We start from the raw sequence: 20,697 nt of genomic DNA on the forward strand, positions 1-20,697 counted from the left end.
GTAGCTTATAGGTGTGCCTCTCATTCCTCTCAGTGTCTTATATATTTCCTCACTGATTCCTGACTCTTTCCTAAAGGCAGAAAGATACATGTTACGGTTAACTGTGTTATGCATAGTATTAACTATTCACTGTAGAAATGGAAGTTGTGCCTAGGCTATTATTCTTTCTTTTTTTTAAACTTTATTTTTTAGCGTTTATCGCTTTCCTGGTCAAGCATGACCGACAGTTGCAGGGTGAAACGGGAGAGAGAGCAGGGGGAGACATTCGGCAAATGACGGCGGGTCCGGGAATCGAACTCGGAGTCAACCAGATCCGTGACGCAGCACGGAGTCCCGCGCGAGCGCGGTAACATGGTGTGCTACTGGAGCACCCGGCTATTATTCTTTCACATCAAACTGCATGACGGTGCACATTTCTTTTCCTAATAAACTGCGAATCAGCTCCATTTTGCCTTTATTACCAAATGTATCTGTGTTTTTCATTGTGCTTTGAAACTACCTGTTAGGTGTGTAGGTGGGGATCACTGGTCTCCGTTTGCGGTTCAGTTTGGCTTTTGCCACCAATGCTACTCATTGAATAGATGTAGTAGCCTGCCTGTCACTAGAGTTACATAAATGACACAGCTGTCGGGTCTAGCTACTGGCCTACACAGTGGCTTTGACATATGCAAATCCAATGTCTGCCTGACTTTAGCCCTGCCCCACCCACTGAATTGAAAATGGGGGACCCTGATGGAAACAAGACGAAAGTCTTTCTCAGGTCTGCATCCTCTTAACAATTGTATGTATTGAGCTGTACTGTACTGTACCCATTCTGCAATCTGTTAATAAACTTTTCATTCAATCAATTCAATCAATCAATCAATCACTCAGTATACCGGGTGAGTGAGGGAGCTCGTATACTGCGTTGGACCACTAGCCTAAACTAAAATGTATCAGCAATAGTAGTAATCATGGATTATCGCCATAGTGCTTGTAATCTTCAATCAAGTCAACTGTAAGTAATGCTTGAGAGTAGCTAGCTAACGTTATATATAGCTAATGCTTGCATCACCATGGAGGTCTAAGGTAAATGTGTATCTCATGAACGTACTTTTCCACTGCATATTGTAACCCTCTCTGTCTGCTTCTAGATGAAATATTTGTGTTATCTTTAAAAAACAGGTCTATTACCTGCTGTGGTAAATCTGACAATTGAACTTAAGCTCCCCCCGCGGCCTAGCCCCTTTCGTGACTGTGAAGCAAGGCTTGCATCACAGTCAGGAAAGGGGCTACCTGCGGCCATCGTCAGTCATTCACGGTCGACTTGGTTTGTCCAACTTTTCAAAGGGGGCGTGGCTTAGTGATAGGTCTATTGTTAAGGGGATGCAGACCAGAGAGACTTTCGTCTTGTTTACATCAGGGTCCCCCATTTTCAATTCATGACATTTATGACATACACAACATACAGATATATATATCTGAGCACCTGAAGACTGTGCTATTAAACCAGGAAGTGCAGCACTGTTGATAAGGCTGTAGCCTCCACTACTGTAGTGCCCTGCGCTGCAACACAACTAACACAAGAGTGAACAAAAAACGCTCATGGACCCGCAGTCTGTCGTTGACTGCTCGCTTGTGTTGTTCGTTGGATTAGTTTTGGATTATTTGAGCTCGCCAAACAAACTATCAAAATGTACACGGAACCACGGTCTGTGGTTGACTGAGTCGCTTGTGTTGTCGCTGTGTGTCAGACTCTGGATTCTTTCGAACACCCGCCCACCTCTACCTCTGATTGGCTTACCATGACATTTTACTCAACCTCAGCCAATCGCGCACTGCCCACTAACCAAGGAAAAAAAGTATTGCTTCTCAGCGCATAGATCTGTCTGATGAAAAAAACAGCTTCAATTATAGTAACGCGCAGCATTTTTTGGCAGTAACGGTAACAGCGTTATTAAGATTGGAAGAGTAATCCGTTAGATTACTTGTTACTGAAAAAACTAACGCCGTTAGTAACACCGTTATTTATAATGCCGTTATTCCCATCACTGGATGTCACAGTATGATGTCATAATCAAACATTCTAGAACATTTGTGATGTCACAGTATGATGTCATAATAGCACATTCTAGAACATTTGTGATGTCACAGCATGATGTCATAATCAAACATTCTAGAACATTTGTGATGTCACAGTATGATGCCATAATAGAACATTGTAGAACATTTGTGATGTCACAGTATGATGTCATAATAGACATTCTAGAACATTTATGATGTCACAGTATGATGTCATAATAGAACATTCTAGAACATTTGTGTACAGTATATATTCAACAATTATCTCAGAAGCTCTCAGATCTCAGAAGACAAGTGAAGATCTCACTTGTTGTTTCCGGCTACTGAATATATTCTGTAGATACCATTTTAAAATCCCAACATGGAAAAGGAAAAAAATGTCCTGTACAATCACTAATGAGCTGCGTCTGGAGGGAAGGTTCTGTGATGTGGTTATTAAAGTCAACAGCACTGAGTTGAATGCCCACAAGGCCCTCCTGTGTGACTGCAGTGACTATTTCAGGTAAGTTTAGCTTGGTTCAGGTTAGTTTGGTTCAGGTTAGCTTGGTTCAGCTAAGCTTGGTTCAGGTTAGCTGGTTCAGGTTAGCTTGGTTAGTAAACAGATACCATACTGTACTTTTACTGTAAACAGATACTATACTGTACTTATACTGTAAACAGATACTATACTGTACTTCTACTGTAAACATATACTATACTGTACTTCTACTGTAAACAGATAATATACTGTACTTTTACTGTAAACAGATACTATACTGTAATTCTACTGTAAAAAGATACTATACTGCACTTCTACTGTAAACAGATACTATACTGTACGTATACTGTAAACAGATATTATACTGTACTTCTACTGTAAACAGATACTATACTGTACTTCTACTGTGCTAAGACCCTATACTTCTACAGTGAAAATATATTACTACACAGGACAGAATGTTGCTTACTGTTTACTCATCAGATATCTCTATACTCTGCGTCCCACAGAGCCCTCTTCACTCGCTGGAGCGACTCAGAGAAAGCAGTCTACACTATCCCTGGGGTGTCCCCGGGTATGATGCAGCTCATCATAGAGTACTCCTACACACGCTTTGTGCTGGTGACAGCAGAGAACGTGGTAGAGCTTCTGGTGGCTGCAGACCAGCTTCTCGTCACTGGCATAGTAGGAGCGTGCTCTGACTTCTTAGAAGGCCAGCTGTCTCTGGAAAACTGTGTCAGCATCTGGAGGTTGGCGGACATCTACAACTGCCCTGACCTGAGGCGCAAGGCCCATCTCTTCATCGTGTGCCACTTTGAGGAGATGTTGCACGTCTCACAGGAGTTTGTGGAGCTGTCCCTGCAGAAACTGGTGGACATCATCGAGATGGATGATCTGAACGTGAAGAGCGAGGAGACGGTGTTCGAGGCCATCCTCCGTTGGATCGACCACTCCCGTGAGGAGCGTAAAACACACATCCATTTGCTGCTGCCCAAGGTAACTAATTGTATTACTGTGCATTACATTAAAACAACACTAGGTTCCCTAGTACAGTGGTTCTCAAACATTTGGGTCCAAACTGTTCCCTAGCAACAGAAACCGTCTACAACCGATGTCTAAGTTGTACCCGCTGTCTGCTTGTCTCTTCCCAGGTTCGCATGGGCTTGATGAGGCCTGACTACTTGCTGAACAACGTCCAGAACAACCCTGTGGTGAGGGACAGCCACGACTGCAGGCCCCTCATCCTCAGCGTCCTGAACCCCCCTGGCTCCGACAGGCTCCCAAACCCCCTGATGCGTCCACGCCTGCCCCAGGAGGTCCTATTGGCCATCGGAGGCCTGGGTGGCAGCATCCTGACCATGAAGGCTTACGATATCCGAGCCGGTGGATGGATGGACGTGAGCGTTGAGGGGGAGAGTCCCCGGGCCTACCACGGCACCGCTTATCTCCACGGTCTGGTCTACTGCGTCGGTGGCTGGGACGGCGTACAGCATCTCAGCAGTGTGCGCAGGTTCAACCCTGTCACTCGCAGCTGGCTGCAGGCGGCTCCCATGCACTCACGCCGCAGTCGCCTCAGCATGGTCGTGTTGGACGGCTGTATCTACGCCATGGGAGGGTTCGTCGGACACAGGGATCTGAAAACCGCCGAGCGCTACGAGCCTGAAACCGACCAGTGGACAGTGATCTCACCCATGCTGGAGCACAGGAGCGACGCAGGGGCAGCAGCCCTCCAGGGCAAGGTGGGTGGAACTGAGGGACACAGGGTGCTAGTTGAACACAAGGAACGTTAGATCAGAAATCATAAATGTCTTTATTGCCAAGTAAGCTTGCACATACAAAAGATGTGTCTGGGTCCTTTGGTGCATCAACATTAACAGACAATTAAAGTAGAATGAAATCAAATGGAATATATAAACTAAATTAGAATATTCTTTCTTATTACAGGTTTACATCTGTGGTGGCTTCAACGGGATGGAGTATCTGCTCACAGCTGAGTGCTACAGCCCAGACACCGACCAGTGGACTCTGATCGCACCCATGAGCAGCAGGCGTTGGGGACTGGGAGTCGCTGCATACGGAGAACAAGTCTATGCGGTAGGTGCACACGGAGACAAATGCTTTATACTAGATATTTGTAGATATCATTTGACTTTCAATGCCTCTGTGATGCCCTCATTTCCCTAAATGGATTAATACAGTGTCTGCCTGCCTGAGCCACACACTAAAACATTCCTCTCTTGTGTCCTGTCCTCAGATGGGAGGGTTTGACCGTGGACACGCCCTGCGTAGCGCGGAGGCCTACAGCCCCTTGACTGACTCCTGGAGAGCCCTGCCCGCCATGCTCACCCCCCGCTGGAGCTTTGGCATCGCAGTGCTGGACGACCTGCTCTTCGTGGTCGGAGGCTACAATGGCTTCACCATCCTCTCCAACGTGGAGCACTACGACCAGAGCAGCGACAGGTGGACTGTAGCCGAGGACATGAAGATCCGGCGCAGAGGCCTAAGCTGCTGCATAATGCATGGCCTGCCATTTAATATGAGCCAGTACGCTGCTCCCCGTGGAGGAGGAGGAGGAGGAGGAGGAGGAGGAGGAGGAGGAGGAGGAGGAGAAGGAGGAGGAGGAGGATGAGGAGGAGGAGGAGGAGGAGGAGGAGGAGGAGGAGGAGCAGGAGGAGGAGGAGGAAGAGTAGGAGGAGGAGGAGTAGGAGGAGGAGCAGGAGAAGAAGGAGTAGGAGGAGGAGGAAGAGTAGGAGGAGGAGGAGTAGCAGGAGGAGGAGGAGGAGGAGGAGGAAGAGTAGGAGGAGGAGGAGTAGGAGGAGGAGGAGGAGGAGGAGGAGGAGGAGGAGGAGGAGGAGGAGGAGAAGGAGGAAGAGTAGGAGGAGGATGAGTAGCAGGAGGAGGAGGAGGAGGAAGAGTAGGAGGAGGAGGAGTAGCAGGAGCAGGAGGAGCAGGAGGAGGAGGAGCAGGAGGAGAGGGTTAGGAGGAAGATGATTAGGATCAGGCGGAGGATGAGGAGGAAATGGAGGATTAGGAAGAGGAGGATTAGGAGCAGGAGGAGGAAGAGGAGGATTAGGAGGAGGAAGAGGAGAAGCAGGAGGAGGAAGAGGAGGAGCAGGAGCAGGAGGAGGAAGAGGAGGATTAGGAGGAGGAGGAAGAGGAGGAGGACGATGAGGAAGAGTAGGAGGAGGAGGGGGAGGAAGAGGATGATTAGGAGCAGGAGGAGGAGAAGGAAGAGGAGGATTAGGAGGAGGAGGAGGAGGAGGAGGAGGAGGAGGAGGAGGAGGAGGAGGAGGCAGCAGGGGATCCATCTAAGAACCTTAAACATTTATTAGACCAAAAGAAATCCTAATAAATTAATAAATTACTATCAGCCAAAGGTGGTGCATTTCTTTCTTCTGGTAATTCAGACAATATCAGTTTTTAGTTTGCGTAATGTAATGTAATATCTGTTTTTAGTTTGTGTACTGTAATGTAATATCTGTTTTTAGTTTGTGTAATGCACATGATATGGGAACTTTTATCCATATGGTTGAGCCTGTTAGGAATTGCACCCCCAACCCAAGCAGATTGCAGATCACTCTCTCTATATGGAGGTAAAAAAGAAAATATGGTAAAATAATTGGCATAAAAAGGGCACTTTTTTATGAGGCACAAAAGGGCAGGTGCTTGTGCACCCATTGGGCTCTATGTGTGCACGTGCCTGCTAGCTGTGCCCTTGAGCAAGGCACCTCAGCTTTAACCGCTCCAGTGTTAGCTGCTCAGGGGCCAGTAGTAGAGTGCCTGACCATAGTGTCTTTATACCTGTATCACTGGACATATAAATGCATATTAAATCAAATCAAATTAATAATAATAATAATTCATTTAATTTATATAGCGCTTCTCAGTACCCCGAAGTCGCTGACAGTAGTCGGGAGCAAGAGTACAAACAAAGAAACGAAAGCAAAGAAACAAAAACAAAGAAACAACAAAGAAACAAAAACAAAAGGAACATGAGACCATGGGGGGAACAGGGGAGACAGCATGAAAGCACAAAAAAGACTGGAGACAGACATCAATCAGCCCAAAATCACAAGTTAATGTCCCCATGGGCCGGACAAGTCTTCTTTAAACTATTCAAGAAGAAACATCTCAATAAATCAAGAACAAAAAACCCACCATGAAATCCAAAATAAATGTAAAATAAATAAATGCAACACTCCCAGACATACCCCAGCGAAGGTAAGGAAAAACCTAGCAATAGGAAAAAAGCACCACAGGCGATGTGGAGGAGAGAAACCTTAGAAGGGCCGTTCAAGGGGGGATCCCCCTTCTTGGATGTCGGTGATAATAGTGTTGCTATGGATGGGTGGACAATAAAACAGGCGAATAGTTGGTATGTATGTACATATACGTGTAATAAAACACAAATATGTGCATGCAATAGCAACTGGGGTACATAAGAACATTTTTGAAATATTTAAATATATTACAACTCTGTACATGTGATTAGCATTATACTCAGTAGAACAAATGTATATATCTTATACCCAGCTTTTAATCACTATATTAATATTACTATTGCACTTTACTGTTACATTTGCACTGGGGTTGGATGCCACCCTTATTTTCATTGTAATGTACTTATGCTGTATGATGACAATACATTTCAATGTAATCTAATCTAACTGGTACTATGACCTGAATGATGGTCCTAGAGGTCAGTGATTTGATGCTCTTTTGGTGTTTTGGCGATGGTTGCGTAAGAGAGTGCTGTCTTAACGTAAGAGTGCCGTCTTAAGAGGTTGTGGGAAATCTCCCATATAGGCATTGGATTGGGTGGAGACCTGGTGACTGCATGTGAATGCCCTTGTATGCCCTGTGTATGCATGGGACATGTCACCCATATAGAAACACATCTCTTCAATCAATATCTGAGATGCAAATAAATAAATAACCTTCTTAATAAATATAATATTTATATTGTAGTGGGTTCTATAGAGACATAATTCCCCATGGTATTGTTTTGATGTGTTGATGGGGCACTGTCACTTTAAGGAGGTTGGTTTTGGGTTGGGCTGAGAGGAGACGCCCTGTGTGGGGTTTCATTGATAAATGTTTGATTACTACGAGCTGTCAGAAGCTAGCCCGGCATAGTTCTGACAGCTGTCACTTGTGCTACTGCGAAATAAATGACACACGGCTTTGTGTTGTCAACTGATAGAAATTGTGCGTTTCTCTATTCCGATGATTTCTACAATATAATATATATATAAATAACTGTATTTTACTAGTACCTTACTACTATGTACTATGTTACTATCCGTATACTACTACCTACCATGCTAATATGTCTATTATACTATGCACTCAGGGTGTAACACGCATGGTGCTTTTACTAGGTTTAGCAAACTGTTTGACTTAACTCAGCTGATTAATGAACCCACCCGAATAAGTAAAACTACCCAAACTGCAATAGATCTTATCATGGTGTCAGACAAATGCAATATCTCACAACATGGTGTGATTGCTTATGGTATCAGTGACCACTTCATCACATACTGTACCAGGAAGGTTCATAGAGAAAAATGTTCTAGCCATAAAAACATTAAAATCAGATCTTACAAGAACTACTGTGTTGAGACCTTTAGAGAGCAGCTTAGGAACATGGACTGGTGTGCAGTGTTGGAAAATGATTGTGGTGATGGTGCCTGGGATTTGTTTAACCACTGTTTCCTTCAGGTAGTGAATACTATGGCTCCATATAAGCAAGTTAAATTAAAGCAGAGATCAAGCCCATGGCTTAACCCAGAAATTATAAATGCTATTAAGCAAAGGGAGGAGGCCTTGCTGAAATTTAAGAAATCCCATGAGCAAGCAGATGCTGATGTATATAAACAACGCATAAATGAAGCTCAAAGAAGGATTAAGGAAACCAAAAAGGAGTACTACATGAATCTAATAAAGGAAAACAAAAATGAACATAAGAAGCTATGGAAAGCTCTGAAAGACATGGGTTGTGGGGGCAAAGCCAGCAGTGGCAAGCCCAATATTGGCCTAAATATCAAAGGTAAAATAGAATTTGATAAAGCACAGGTGACCAATGAATTTAATGCCTTATTTACCTCAGTAGCCAACAAGCTTGTTGATGCATTGCCGCCTAAGACAGGAGTATATGGAGAGGAGTTTATTCAGAGGTTTTATTCTGGCCGAGGGGTACTGGCCAATTCGTTTACCTTGACCAAAGTGACAGTTGAGAAAGTAGCAGAAATGTTGGCCGAGCTTAATATAGCAAAAGCCACTGGCTTGGACAACATTTCTGCAAAGTTTTTAAGAGATGGGGCACAGGAAATAGCTCCCTGTGTTGCACATCTTATTAACCTCTCCCTGGAGCAAGGCATTGTACCAAGTGGTACTAAACATGCAAAGATTATTCCCTTGTATAAAAAAGGGAATAGCTCTGAGCCTGGTAATTACAGGCCAGTATCCATTTTGAGTGTCACGTCCAAGATTTTAGAAAGAGTGGTGCACAAGCAGATATCAGAATATGTTAGCAAGGACAATCTTCTATATGAATTTCAATCAGGGTTTAGGAAGTCATATTCTATAGACTCATGCCTCCTTTATCTGACTGATTTTATTAGAAAGGAGATGGATGAAGGGAAACTGTGTGGAATGGTCTTACTTGATCTTCAGAAAGCCTTCGACACAGTAAATCATGGTCTACTGCTTAATAAACTGAAAGCTCTGGGACTGAATGATACAGCTGTAAAGTGGATTGCCTCATATCTGACAGACAGGGACCAGAGGGTAGAGGTCAATGGTTTTTTTGTCGAATGCCAAACCAATAGTTTGTGGGGTGCCGCAAGGAAGTGTTTTAGGACCATTGCTATTTTTATTGTACATAAATGATATGAGAGAAGCATGTTCTTGTAATTTATTCTTATTTACAGATGATTCAGCTTTGCTCATCTCCCATAAGGATCTGAGTACACTCCAAAGAAGGCTAGGAGAGGAACTCTCTAAGGTCAGGAATTGGCTGTCTGACAATAGGCTCTCACTTCACTTAGGCAAAACAGAGTCTATTTTGTTCGGATCTAAGCCCAGATTAAAAAAGGCTCCTGAACTCAAGGTATAATTAGGGTCTGAGGTTATAGCAGCAAGAACGGCAGTGAAGTACCTGGGCTGTATGCTGGATGACAGTCTGGGGGGGGAGGGAATGGCCTTACAGGTGCTGGGTAAGGTAAATGCCCGCACCAGGTTTGTGGCTAGAAAGGCCAATCTTCTTGATAGGGAAAGCCTTAGACTACTGGCCAACAGCCTGGTGCAGTGTCATTTTGATTATACTAGTGTAGCCTGGTTTGAGGGACTGTCAGCTTCATTAAAGAAGAAACTACAGGTGTCACAGAATAAGCTGATCAGGGTTGTGATGGGCCTAGGACCTCGTGATCATGTTGGGACGAGACATTTTCAGGAGCTCAACTGGCTACCAGTTGAGGCCAGAGTAGCCCAGCTTAGGCTCAACATGGTACACAAAATAATAAATAACAGGGCCCCCAAATATTTTAGTAACTATTTTCCTAGTGTTAGTGAATCACACAGCCACAGAACGAGATCTAGCATAGCAAACCTGCAGCCTCCAAGGTGTAGAACAAATATGGGACAGTGCTCATTTGCTCACAAAGGAGCACAGGAGTGGAATGAGTTGCCTTTGACCACCAAACAGATCGTGAACCTGTATAGTTTCAAGGTGAACGTTAGGAAATGGCTCCTAGAAAATGTCCCAGAGTAACTAAGGAAGGTTCTAGTTTTTAATGAAGTGTAGTTTTAGTGTGTCTGTACATTTTTTATATTGTATTTGTATATTTTATTAATAATGTTGTATTTTACTTTTTAATTCTATTTTTAGCAATATACTGTAGGCTGATGGTAATATGTGTAATACATGTTTATGTAAATGCCATGTGCTGCTGAGACCAAGGACCACAATGGAAATAAGTCTGTGACTTTTTTGTGCTATCCTTGATAATTTTAGGATGCATGACTTGTTGTAACATGTAATGTATTTTAACAATTGTCAAATAAACTAAACTAAACTAAACTAAACACTGAAGTTCAACACTATTTGACGAACAATGCCACTGACCATAAGCTGCCAGAGATGCACATCTCCTGCTGACCAGAAAACCACACACTTTTCTGATAGTGGGGTGCCGGGACACTCAGTCATTTTAAAATGTATATGCGAAAGTTTTGTTTTCACTTCTAATTTGAAGATAAGGATCTATAAAACAATTTTGGCTTGAGTGGCAAGGAACCAGTTAAATTAAAAAAAAAAAAAAAAAAAAAGGATCCAAAATGGCCACAATCGAAATCATGAATTCTTTAAAAACGTAATGTTCACACAATTGCTGTGTAATATAATTTTGTATTGCTATTTTAAGTTAATACTGTGTGAGGAATCAACTGGAGTTCAAATATTGATGTTTTCAATATTTTTTAAATCAATGCAACCATGAGGAAGCTGACACTCGTGTCCTATAATACATCTCCTCCACGCCCTCCAAACATCATCACTTGGGAGGGTGCATACTGGAGATACAGATGTTTGTCGTAATCCTTCTGACTAATTTCCATCACATCAAGCCACTAACAGATACACACCCACTCAGGGACGTGCACAGGACTTTAGAGGGGCAGGTGCTCAAAGGCTGAAAAGGGCACTATACCTGTGTGTGTTTTAACCGAGCACGCGTAGCGCACAAGCCCGATTTTTAAGGGCCCTTTTCGGGCGGGGGGGGGGGGGGGGGGGGGGGCTTTTTATGCTTTTTGGGGGATTTTGGTGATCAAATATTGAATATTGAACTATAATAATCAGTGCAGGAGCTCACTTATCCCTGAAAGACACTTTTATCACTGACTTAAAAGGCCCATACATCTCCATAAATGTTCAGGGGGGAGGGAATAAGTGCTTACCCTACAGACCCCAAGAAGTGCTGTATATTCTGTATTGTTTAATATAAATGCATTTTTTATTCCAATCCCAATTTGTATTTGAGATTCCCAAATCCCATCGGACTTGACTTCTTCGTGTCCCTCAGTGAGTGTAATACCAGCATTCAACTGTATGCGCCACAGCGGTTTCTATCATCATCATCATCATCACCACCCACGCTATGCATAAAATATATAGGTCCGGGAGAGGCACGCTGAGGAGGCCGTGCAAACTCTTTACCTAATATTTTTATTTCATCCTGACATTTTTCAGTTGGAAGGGCAGTAGAAAAATGATTTAGGAGCAAGTAATTTGCATGATTAAAAACGAAGGTTCGATCGTCCGTTCGAAAAACCCTGGCAAAGTTCGAAGCCCAAAAACAGGCTTCGGGGACAGCTCTACTGACTATACAGATTGTTATTTGTGTAGAACTTGTCACCAGAGCGCTTTTTTTACATTCTTCCAGTGGAGAGGGGGCGGGGCTCCCCTAATTCCTCATTCTGAGCCGCCTGTGTGTCACAATGAACTGTCACTGTGTGTCACTCCTGATGAATTGAAAATGGGGGACCCTGATGTAAACAAGACGAACGTCTTTCTCTGGTCTGCATCCCCTTAACAATTGTGTGTATTGAGCTGTACTGTATTGTACCCATTCTGTAATCTGTTAATAAAGTGTTCAATCAATCAATCAATCAAACAACCAATCCTGTGAATCTATCCATGGTCCAATATGCACATTACCACAGCAACACCACCACCTCTGATGACCGCTGCGCTGCACTGTGCGAAACCAGCACCATATCACCAATAAAAAAAAAATATATATTTTTTTCGTTATGCATAACGAAAAAAATATATATATATTTTTTTATTATTTCTTTTTAGAAATGGCACTTTTTTTATGAGGCTCAGAAAGGCAGGTGCTCAAGCACCCCTTGGGCTATATGTGTGCACGTGGCTGATTCTAGCCCCAGGATCATAATGCTGATCATAATAATGACAACGCTAACATTACTGGTAAGATATGGTGCTGGTTTCGCACAGTGCAGCGCAGCGGTCATCAGAGGTGGTGGTGTTGCTATGCTAATGTGCATATTGGACCATGGATAGATTCACAGGATTGGTTGTTTGATTGATTGATTGATTGAAAACTTTATTAACAGATTACAGAATGGGTACAATACAGTACAGCTCAATACACACAATTGTTAAGGGGATGCAGACCAGAGAAAGACTTTCGTCTTGTTTACATCAGGGTCCCCCATTTTCAATTCATCAGGAGTGACACACAGTGACAGTTCATTGTGACACACAGGCGGCTCAGAATGAGGAATTAGGGGAGCCCCGCCCCCTCTCCACTGGAAGAATGTAAAAAAAGCGCTCTGGTGACAAGTTCTACACAAATAACAATTTTTATGGTTCAGTACTGTCGAGTCTTGACTTTAGGCACATAACGCACATTTACGCATAATGTAGCGCATTTGCACATATTGCTGCATTTGGATGGTAATCCATTTTGTGAATACATTTGTTAAAAAGTCAAGTTAGACCGCGCTCACAAAGTCTGACACTGGTTGCTGTAATCCCGTTAAAATTGAGTTGAAGAAAGCAGGAATCCGGACCAGCACTCTCAGATTCAATATTTTTTAATGGCAGCCTGAATATTTTTTAATGGCAGCCTGAAACATACATGTTTCGGAACTATAGTTCCTTCGTCAGTGTTTGGCTAGTGAATACATTTGTTGAAACAACATCTTTGTTGGCCATTTTGTTTGTGAAAGGCAAAGCGTCTGTGTGAATCCGGGTGTGTGAATCCGCACATTATCTCGCAAACTATAGGGCCAATCAGTCTGTGCTTTGGCACAGAAAGTTACAGAGGCACAAGGGCATGTGGATATGTTTAATCTATATATCTATTTCAATATGTATCTGGCAATGGGAAGTCGTTTTTGGGAATTAATTTCCAGCCAGAAGGCTTCAACAACAGCTTCAAATGCTGCTACCAAGACTACAACTAGGTGATTTAGATATAAAAAAAAAAATATATATATATATATATATATATATATATATATATATATATATATATATATATATATATATATATATAATAATAATAATAATAATAATAATAATAATAATAATAATAATAATAATAATAATAATAATAATAATAATAATAATAATAATAATAATAATAATAATAATAATAATAATAATAATAATAATAATAATAATAATAATAATACATTATTATTATAAATTTTTTGGATCTTTTCCCCCTCCTTTTTCCTCAGTTTTTTCTCCCATCCCAATGTTAGTCGTTATGCCAATTCCCAATCCCCTTCCTGGTCGCTGCGCACCTACCCCCTACAGTCGGTCTGGGAGAGTGGAGGCTATCACGTGCTTCCTCCGACACATGTGTAGCCAATCAACCGCTTCTTTTCACCTGGCAGCGCGGACTCTCACTGAGAGGGCGTAGCGTGTGGAAGGATCACACTACCCCCCTTAGATCCTATCCTCGCTGAGCAGGCGCCCCGACCGAACTGTAGGAGTCGCTGTTTACAACGACCAGGACCCACCCACCGGCTTTCCCACCCTCTAACACTGCCAATTGTGTTAGTACGACGGCCGGCCAAGCCGGAGGCAACGCAGAGAGCTGGGCTCGATACCAGTATCTCCTGCGTTGGTGGCGAGCACCTTGCCCACTGCGCCACCCAGCCGCCCAATAATAATACATTATAAAAATGGCAGACACCAGCCAGAATTCGCCTCTATGTTCCCTATTTTCTCAGCAACCAAGCAACTGAGCAGTAAACACATTTCACCATTGGAATCTGCGTTGCTTTTATTTTTGTCATAACCAGCTAGTGTTTCAGTCAGCCTCGCTCTTGTGACCCCCTTGAGAACCACTATGATCTTGTTAGCGAGACGTAAAGGAAGACATGTGACGCCACATCCCTCCCCAGTCTCTCCTTGTCCACTGTTTCCTCTTCTTGTTGAGAGAGAAAAAACCTTCATTCTCTTAAGTGCATCCATCGCCTGTGCAGGAGCAGTAATGAGAGTCCCTAGTTTGACCTTCTCAGATTCAGATTCAGATAGTTTAATTAAAGTACAATGGAATTCTTACTCTCCGTTTGAAGGAATAAACAAGCAACAATTTACAGAATAAAAAAGCAAATTATCCTCCGTAATGATGTGGTGGTTGACGGAGGATGGCAGGCAGGCCAGCGTAGGGTAATAGAGGCAGGTAGAAACTAATAACACAGCCCTGGTAGGTCCTCTGAGCATGGACGTTTTTTACATTTCACACTAACACAGTTTCACACATTGGCACCCCGGAGCGGCCCGGTACGACCTTGGACTTATTATTTAGTATTTTGATACCAAACACAAAAACAAAAGTAATACTTTTTTTTTTGTATCTACTTTTTCTCCTCCTATTTTTCTGTATTTTTCCTCCCATCCCAATTTAGTCGTTATGCCCCTCCCCTTCCTGGTCGTTGCGCGCATTTGCCCCCTACTTGCCGGTCTAGGGAGCCCTGGGCCCTCATTTATCAATGGTGCGTACGCACAGATATGTGCGTAACCCGTGCGTACTAATTTCTAAGCAAAGTGTGGGACTTATCAATTTGAACGTGTGCTTGACTTTGTGCGTATATATATGCACAGCTCGGACCATGCGTACCTGGCGCCCAGCGGTAGAATATGGAGACTGCATACACGGAAATAAGCTTTCGTGCATTAGTTTGACTGACCTGTTTGGTATGACCCACCGTAATTCATTATAGTTAATTGTAAAATAGCGACAGTAGTGTAATTATTGTCAAAACCCAATAAATAGCATTTGGAATAGGTCTTTCTTTCAGAATGAATGCAGCATGGTTTATATATAGCATTATCGGAATACTACGGGGTGTACTGACTGCGCTCCGCGTAACTCAACTCGCTATTATTTTGCGCATAGCTTGCAGAAATACGGGAACGTTTTGATTATATTTAAAAGGCTTTGCCATAACGTTAAACGAAACAAGTGGAATTTCGAAGCTGTAAGCAGAATACAAGTCATACGTAGTGTTCTTCCCCCTTCCTACTGTATAAGAAAGAATTAAAAACGCATTGCAACGAGAACAGAGGTTATTTGTTGAGTTTATGTGTATTACAAAACCCTTGCAATAAATGTGTCTTAAATGAATGAAAAGCATACATGACACAGGTAGCATATATCGTGTGGGTGATATGACTTGTATTCTGCTTACAACTTCAATTAACGGTCAAGTTAGTTTACTGTATGCAGGCTTCGCAGGGCTGTGCCATGTGTTATTATATATGCGCAAGTTACTGTTGCATAATGTAGGCTATGGCTGCTATTATATCTAATTTATATAGGCTACCTAATACCGACAACAAAATAGATTGTATGCCTCTACAAATCATATTATACCCGGTAGCCAATCGAACTAAACGAATAAAGGCATTCATATTCAAGCATGGTTATAATGACACACCAACGCCAAACAGTGGTTAACGGTCTTTATTAGTATTTTGAGCTGTCCAGGCAGAATTGCAGCAATGGTCTTAGGGAGTCATTGATATCTGACATCACCGTGTACAAGTCCGCCAGCCTGTCGCGTATTTATCCCATAACACGTGTTGTGTCTTCTTGGTTCGACAGCGCGTTGAATTAGTTGCTTAGACCTCCGTGAACAATCTCGCTTGTGAAGTTTCTCAGAGTTCGCTCGGGTTAGTCCATTATTTCACATCCCATGGGGGTGTTTCATTACCATATATGGATAATCATGCACGAGCATTGATGGTAAGAACAAATGGTATTTATCAACACGGAGTGTGCGTACAACCCGTGTACGCACTTGTGATAAATCCCGATTTTTCTGTACGTACACACATTCTAAATTCTGTGCTTAAGAACGAAAATAGAACACTTTCTAAGAATTGTTGATAAATGAGGGCCCTGAAGTCTATCAGATGCTTCCTCCGTCACATAGGAGACAGCCAGCAGCCTCTTTTTACCTGGCAGCGTGGATTCTCATTGGTGAAGTGTAACGCGTGCGAGGATCACACTACCTTCACCAGTTCCTTCCCTTGCTGTGCAGGCGCCCCGACCGACCTGTAGGAGTCGCTGTTTACAACGACCAGGATACCACCCACCGCTTCCCTCCCGCTGACACTGCCAATTGTGTCAGTATGACGACCGACCAAGCCGGAGGCACCGCTGACAGCCGGATTCGATACCAGTGTCTCTGCGGTGGTAGACAGACGCTTAGTCCACTGCGCTACCCAGCCGCCCCAAGTAATACTTTTATGTCATCAGGGCCATGGCTGGATTATACCACTAGGGCCACAGGGCAAGGAAGTCCTATGCTCCCTGTCTCTTGGGGAACAGACATAATTAGGGGGGTCTGGGGGCATGCATATATAAAAATAACTGCTCTGGAATACTAATTGTTAGGGCCTTTTGATAAAGGATATCTGACCAAATTGGCACCCCTTTAAACAATATCCTGGGGCCACTTTCAAAATAAAATCCTGCTTGCATGGGAAATTAGTGGGGTGATGCAATTACTTTCTGGGCCTCTGGTGGGCTGGAGCCCCAGGGCATTTTCCCGGCATACCCAGTCGGTAATCCAGGGATGGTCAGGGCCAGCAATGAGGACCATGTAGAGACACAACACAAATGTTTGTGTGTTTTTCTTTTCCACATAATTATTAGATTCAGATTTTCAGATTCAGAGTTTTATTTGCCACATGGAAACAATACAATCATAGAGTTTTTCATACAAAATCATAAATACCATACCATGGGCAAAAGGAGCAGGAAGAAGAATAAATCTTATAGTTACCTGCCCCTTATTCCTAAACTAGTATTACTTGATGGTCGGCGTACAACCTAATTTACACAAAATAATAATTTATACCATATACAGAGAAACAAACAATCCACAGTTTAAACAAGAAAAAATTTAATGATAATAATAATAATAATAATAATAATAATAATAATAATAATAATAATAATAATAATAATAATAATAATAATAATAATAATAATAATAATAATAATAATAATAATAAATAATAATAATAATAATAATAATAATAATAATAATAATAATAATAATAATAATAATAATAATAATAATAATAATAATAATAATAATAATAATAATAATAATAATAATAATAATAATAATAATAATAATAATAATAATAATAATAATAATAATAATATAATAATAATAATAATAATAATAATAATAATAATAATAATAATAATAATAATAATAATAATAATAATAATAATAATAATAATAATAATAATAATAATAATAATAATAATAATAATAATAATAATAATAATAATAATAATAATAATAATAATAATAATAATAATAATAATAATAATAATAATAATAATAATAATAATAATAATAATAATAATAATAATAATAATAACAATAAAGAATAAAAGAAAGAAAATTATACACTGTGCGGTCCTCATCAGACCTCTTATGTTAAGCGGTGGAAGAAACACACAGTTCCTTTACTTAAATAAAGAAATACCCAAATTAAATAGTACTCTGTCAAAAGTAAAAGTCCTTCATTAAAAAATCGAGAAGAGGAGCGAGGGAAGGATCTGGAGGGAGGTAGTGTGACCTTCCACATGTTACACTCCCCCAGTGAGAGTCCGCGCTGCCAGGTGAAAAGAAGCGGTGGGCTGGCTACACATGTGTCGGAGGAAGACTGTGATAGTCTCCGCCCTCCCGGACCGACGGTAGGGGGTAGAGTGCGCAACGACCAGGAAGGGGATTGGGAATTGGCATAAGGACTAACATTGGGAGGGGAGAAAAACGGAAAAAGAAGGGGGGAAAAAGATAATTAAAAAAAAAATCGAGAAGAAAAAGTATTTGATATTGAATGTACTTGAGTATCAAAACGAAAGGTATACAACATTATTTATGGCGTTTGTGCATTCCAGTGCTTGGGAGCATTCAGCCCTCGCTCCACTGACCACTACAGGTGTATGTTAAAGTGGTATATGGTCCAGTTATACTGCTCTGATTAAAGGTTATGTTAAAGTGGTATATGGTCCAATTATGTGGCGTTATGTCATATTGTAGGGCAAAGCGCGTGATGGGAATACCATGTATAGGCCTACATAAGAACAATACTGGAACGAGATTGCTGTGACTCACACACCACACAAGCACACTGCTGCTAACATATAACGTATAGTTTGTATAGATAGAATATACATTGTGTATTATGTTTAGTTTATAGTTTAGTTTATAGTTTATAGTTTATTTATAGCTTATTTAGTTTATTGTTATAGTTTATATTTATAGCTTATCGATAGAATGTACTTTTTACAATCGTTTACAAATCTACAAAAAAAACAAGCATGTAATTCCAAATAAAGAATTTCAATATATAAAAAAAAAAAAAAAAAAAAAAAAAAAACAATCATGGCGCCCCAGTGGCGAACCACATAGTGCGCTCAGCCGCGACGCGGCCGACCCGGGTTCGACTCCCGAAGCCGTCGTTATTTGCCGAATGTCTTCCCCCCACTCTGTCTCCCATTCCTCATCTGTCTCTCTCTGTTGGACTGCCCAGTAGAAATAAAGCGATAAAACGCCTAAAAAAAAATAAAAGGAAAAAAAGCATATCTCACTGAATGTATGTACAGTTAAAAAAGCCGTGACAAATAAAATAATCCGAATCTGAACTATAGAACGCTGCACGCCGGCACACGTTGACCTTGTAAACCGTCCATCTCTGTCACCTGATGTAGGAGAAAGGGGACTTATTGTAACATCAGTGGCCCGTTCCAAAGGTTCACAGATGTGCCCTCCTCGCGTCTCGTCCACAATTCCTCAGTGAAACGACACAGAGAGATGAGGGAGAGATGCGAGGAGACGAGGCGGAGAAAACCGAACGTGAGAAGAATATCATTATATCAGCCCTGATTCTAACACTGAACATTACTGTACCTGAACACAACCCTAATGCTAATGCTAACACTGAACATTACTGTACCTGAACACAGCCCTGATTCTAACACTGAACATTACTGTACCTGAACACAACCCTAATGCTAATGCTAACACTGAACATTACTGTACCTGAACACAGCCCTGATGCTAACACTGAACATTACTGTACCTGAACACAACCCTGATGCTAACACTGAACATTACTGTACCTGAACACAGCCCTGATGCTAACACTGAACATTACTGTACCTGAACACAGCCCTAATGCTAACACTGAACATGACTGTACCTGAACACAGCCCTAATGCTAACACTGAACATTACTGTACCTGAACACAGCCCTAATGCTAATGCTAACACTGAACATTACTGTACCTGAACACAGCCCTAATGCTAACACTGAACATTACTGTACCTGAACACAGCCCTAATGCTACGACGAGCTAGTCAAGATGAGAAGCTCGTTCAGCCACAGACTCATCCCCCCCCGACACTCAACTAACCGCCTCGGACAGTCCTTCATACCAGCGGCCATCAGGCTCCACAACAGTGGGCAGCGACTAGCAGCCTCCAGGCCCCACAACAGGGGGCAGCGACAGCGACTGCTACCAGACATTGACCTGGGACTTATAGGAACCCAAGGGGGACAAAGTAGACTACCCTGGTACTTTGATTAATGTATACTCAGTAGATAGTAAATTATAACACTACCTCATGCATACTGCACCTCATGTGACACTGTGAATAATGTGAATATTCCTCAGCTAGTCAGATAGTAAATTATATTGACCATATTGATCAAATTGTTTACACTGCCTGTGTTGTCTTTTACTACCTGTATACTGTGTTGTTTTACTACCTGTACCCCTCCCCCCCTCCCCCCCATGCTGCTATGATGCCTGAATTTCCCCAAGGGGATCAATAAAGGAATATCTTATCTTATCTTATCTTATCTTATCTTATAACACTGAACATTACTGTACCTGAACACAGCCCTAATGCTAACACTGAACATTACTGTACCTGAACACAGCCCTAATGCTAATCATAACACTGAACATTACTGTACCTGAACACAGCCCTAATGCTAACACTGAACATTACTGTACCTGAACACAGCCCTGATGCTAACACTGAACATTACTGTACCTGAACACAGCCCTAATGCTAAT

At 41.9% G+C, this 20,697-nt stretch overlaps 1 protein-coding gene across 1 annotated transcript in view; it reads left to right on the forward strand.

Moving 5' to 3' along the window:
- Positions 1-4,877: 4,877 nt before the first annotated feature.
- LOC311248095 (kelch-like protein 10) overlaps positions 4,878-20,697 on the forward strand; it is a gene marked incomplete at both ends in the record, with an annotated part of 39,293 nt that continues 23,473 nt past the window's right edge. Inside the window, one exon of the mRNA XM_084339047.1 lies at positions 4,878-4,999. Coding sequence (XP_084195173.1) covers positions 4,878-4,999 — 122 coding nt within the window. The remainder of the gene's footprint in view (positions 5,000-20,697) is intronic.

This window comes from Notolepis coatsorum (genome assembly GCF_963971535.1).
Source record: "Notolepis coatsorum genome assembly, contig: SCAFFOLD_122, whole genome shotgun sequence".
In the NCBI taxonomy this organism is placed as follows: Eukaryota; Metazoa; Chordata; class Actinopteri; order Aulopiformes; family Paralepididae; genus Notolepis; species Notolepis coatsorum.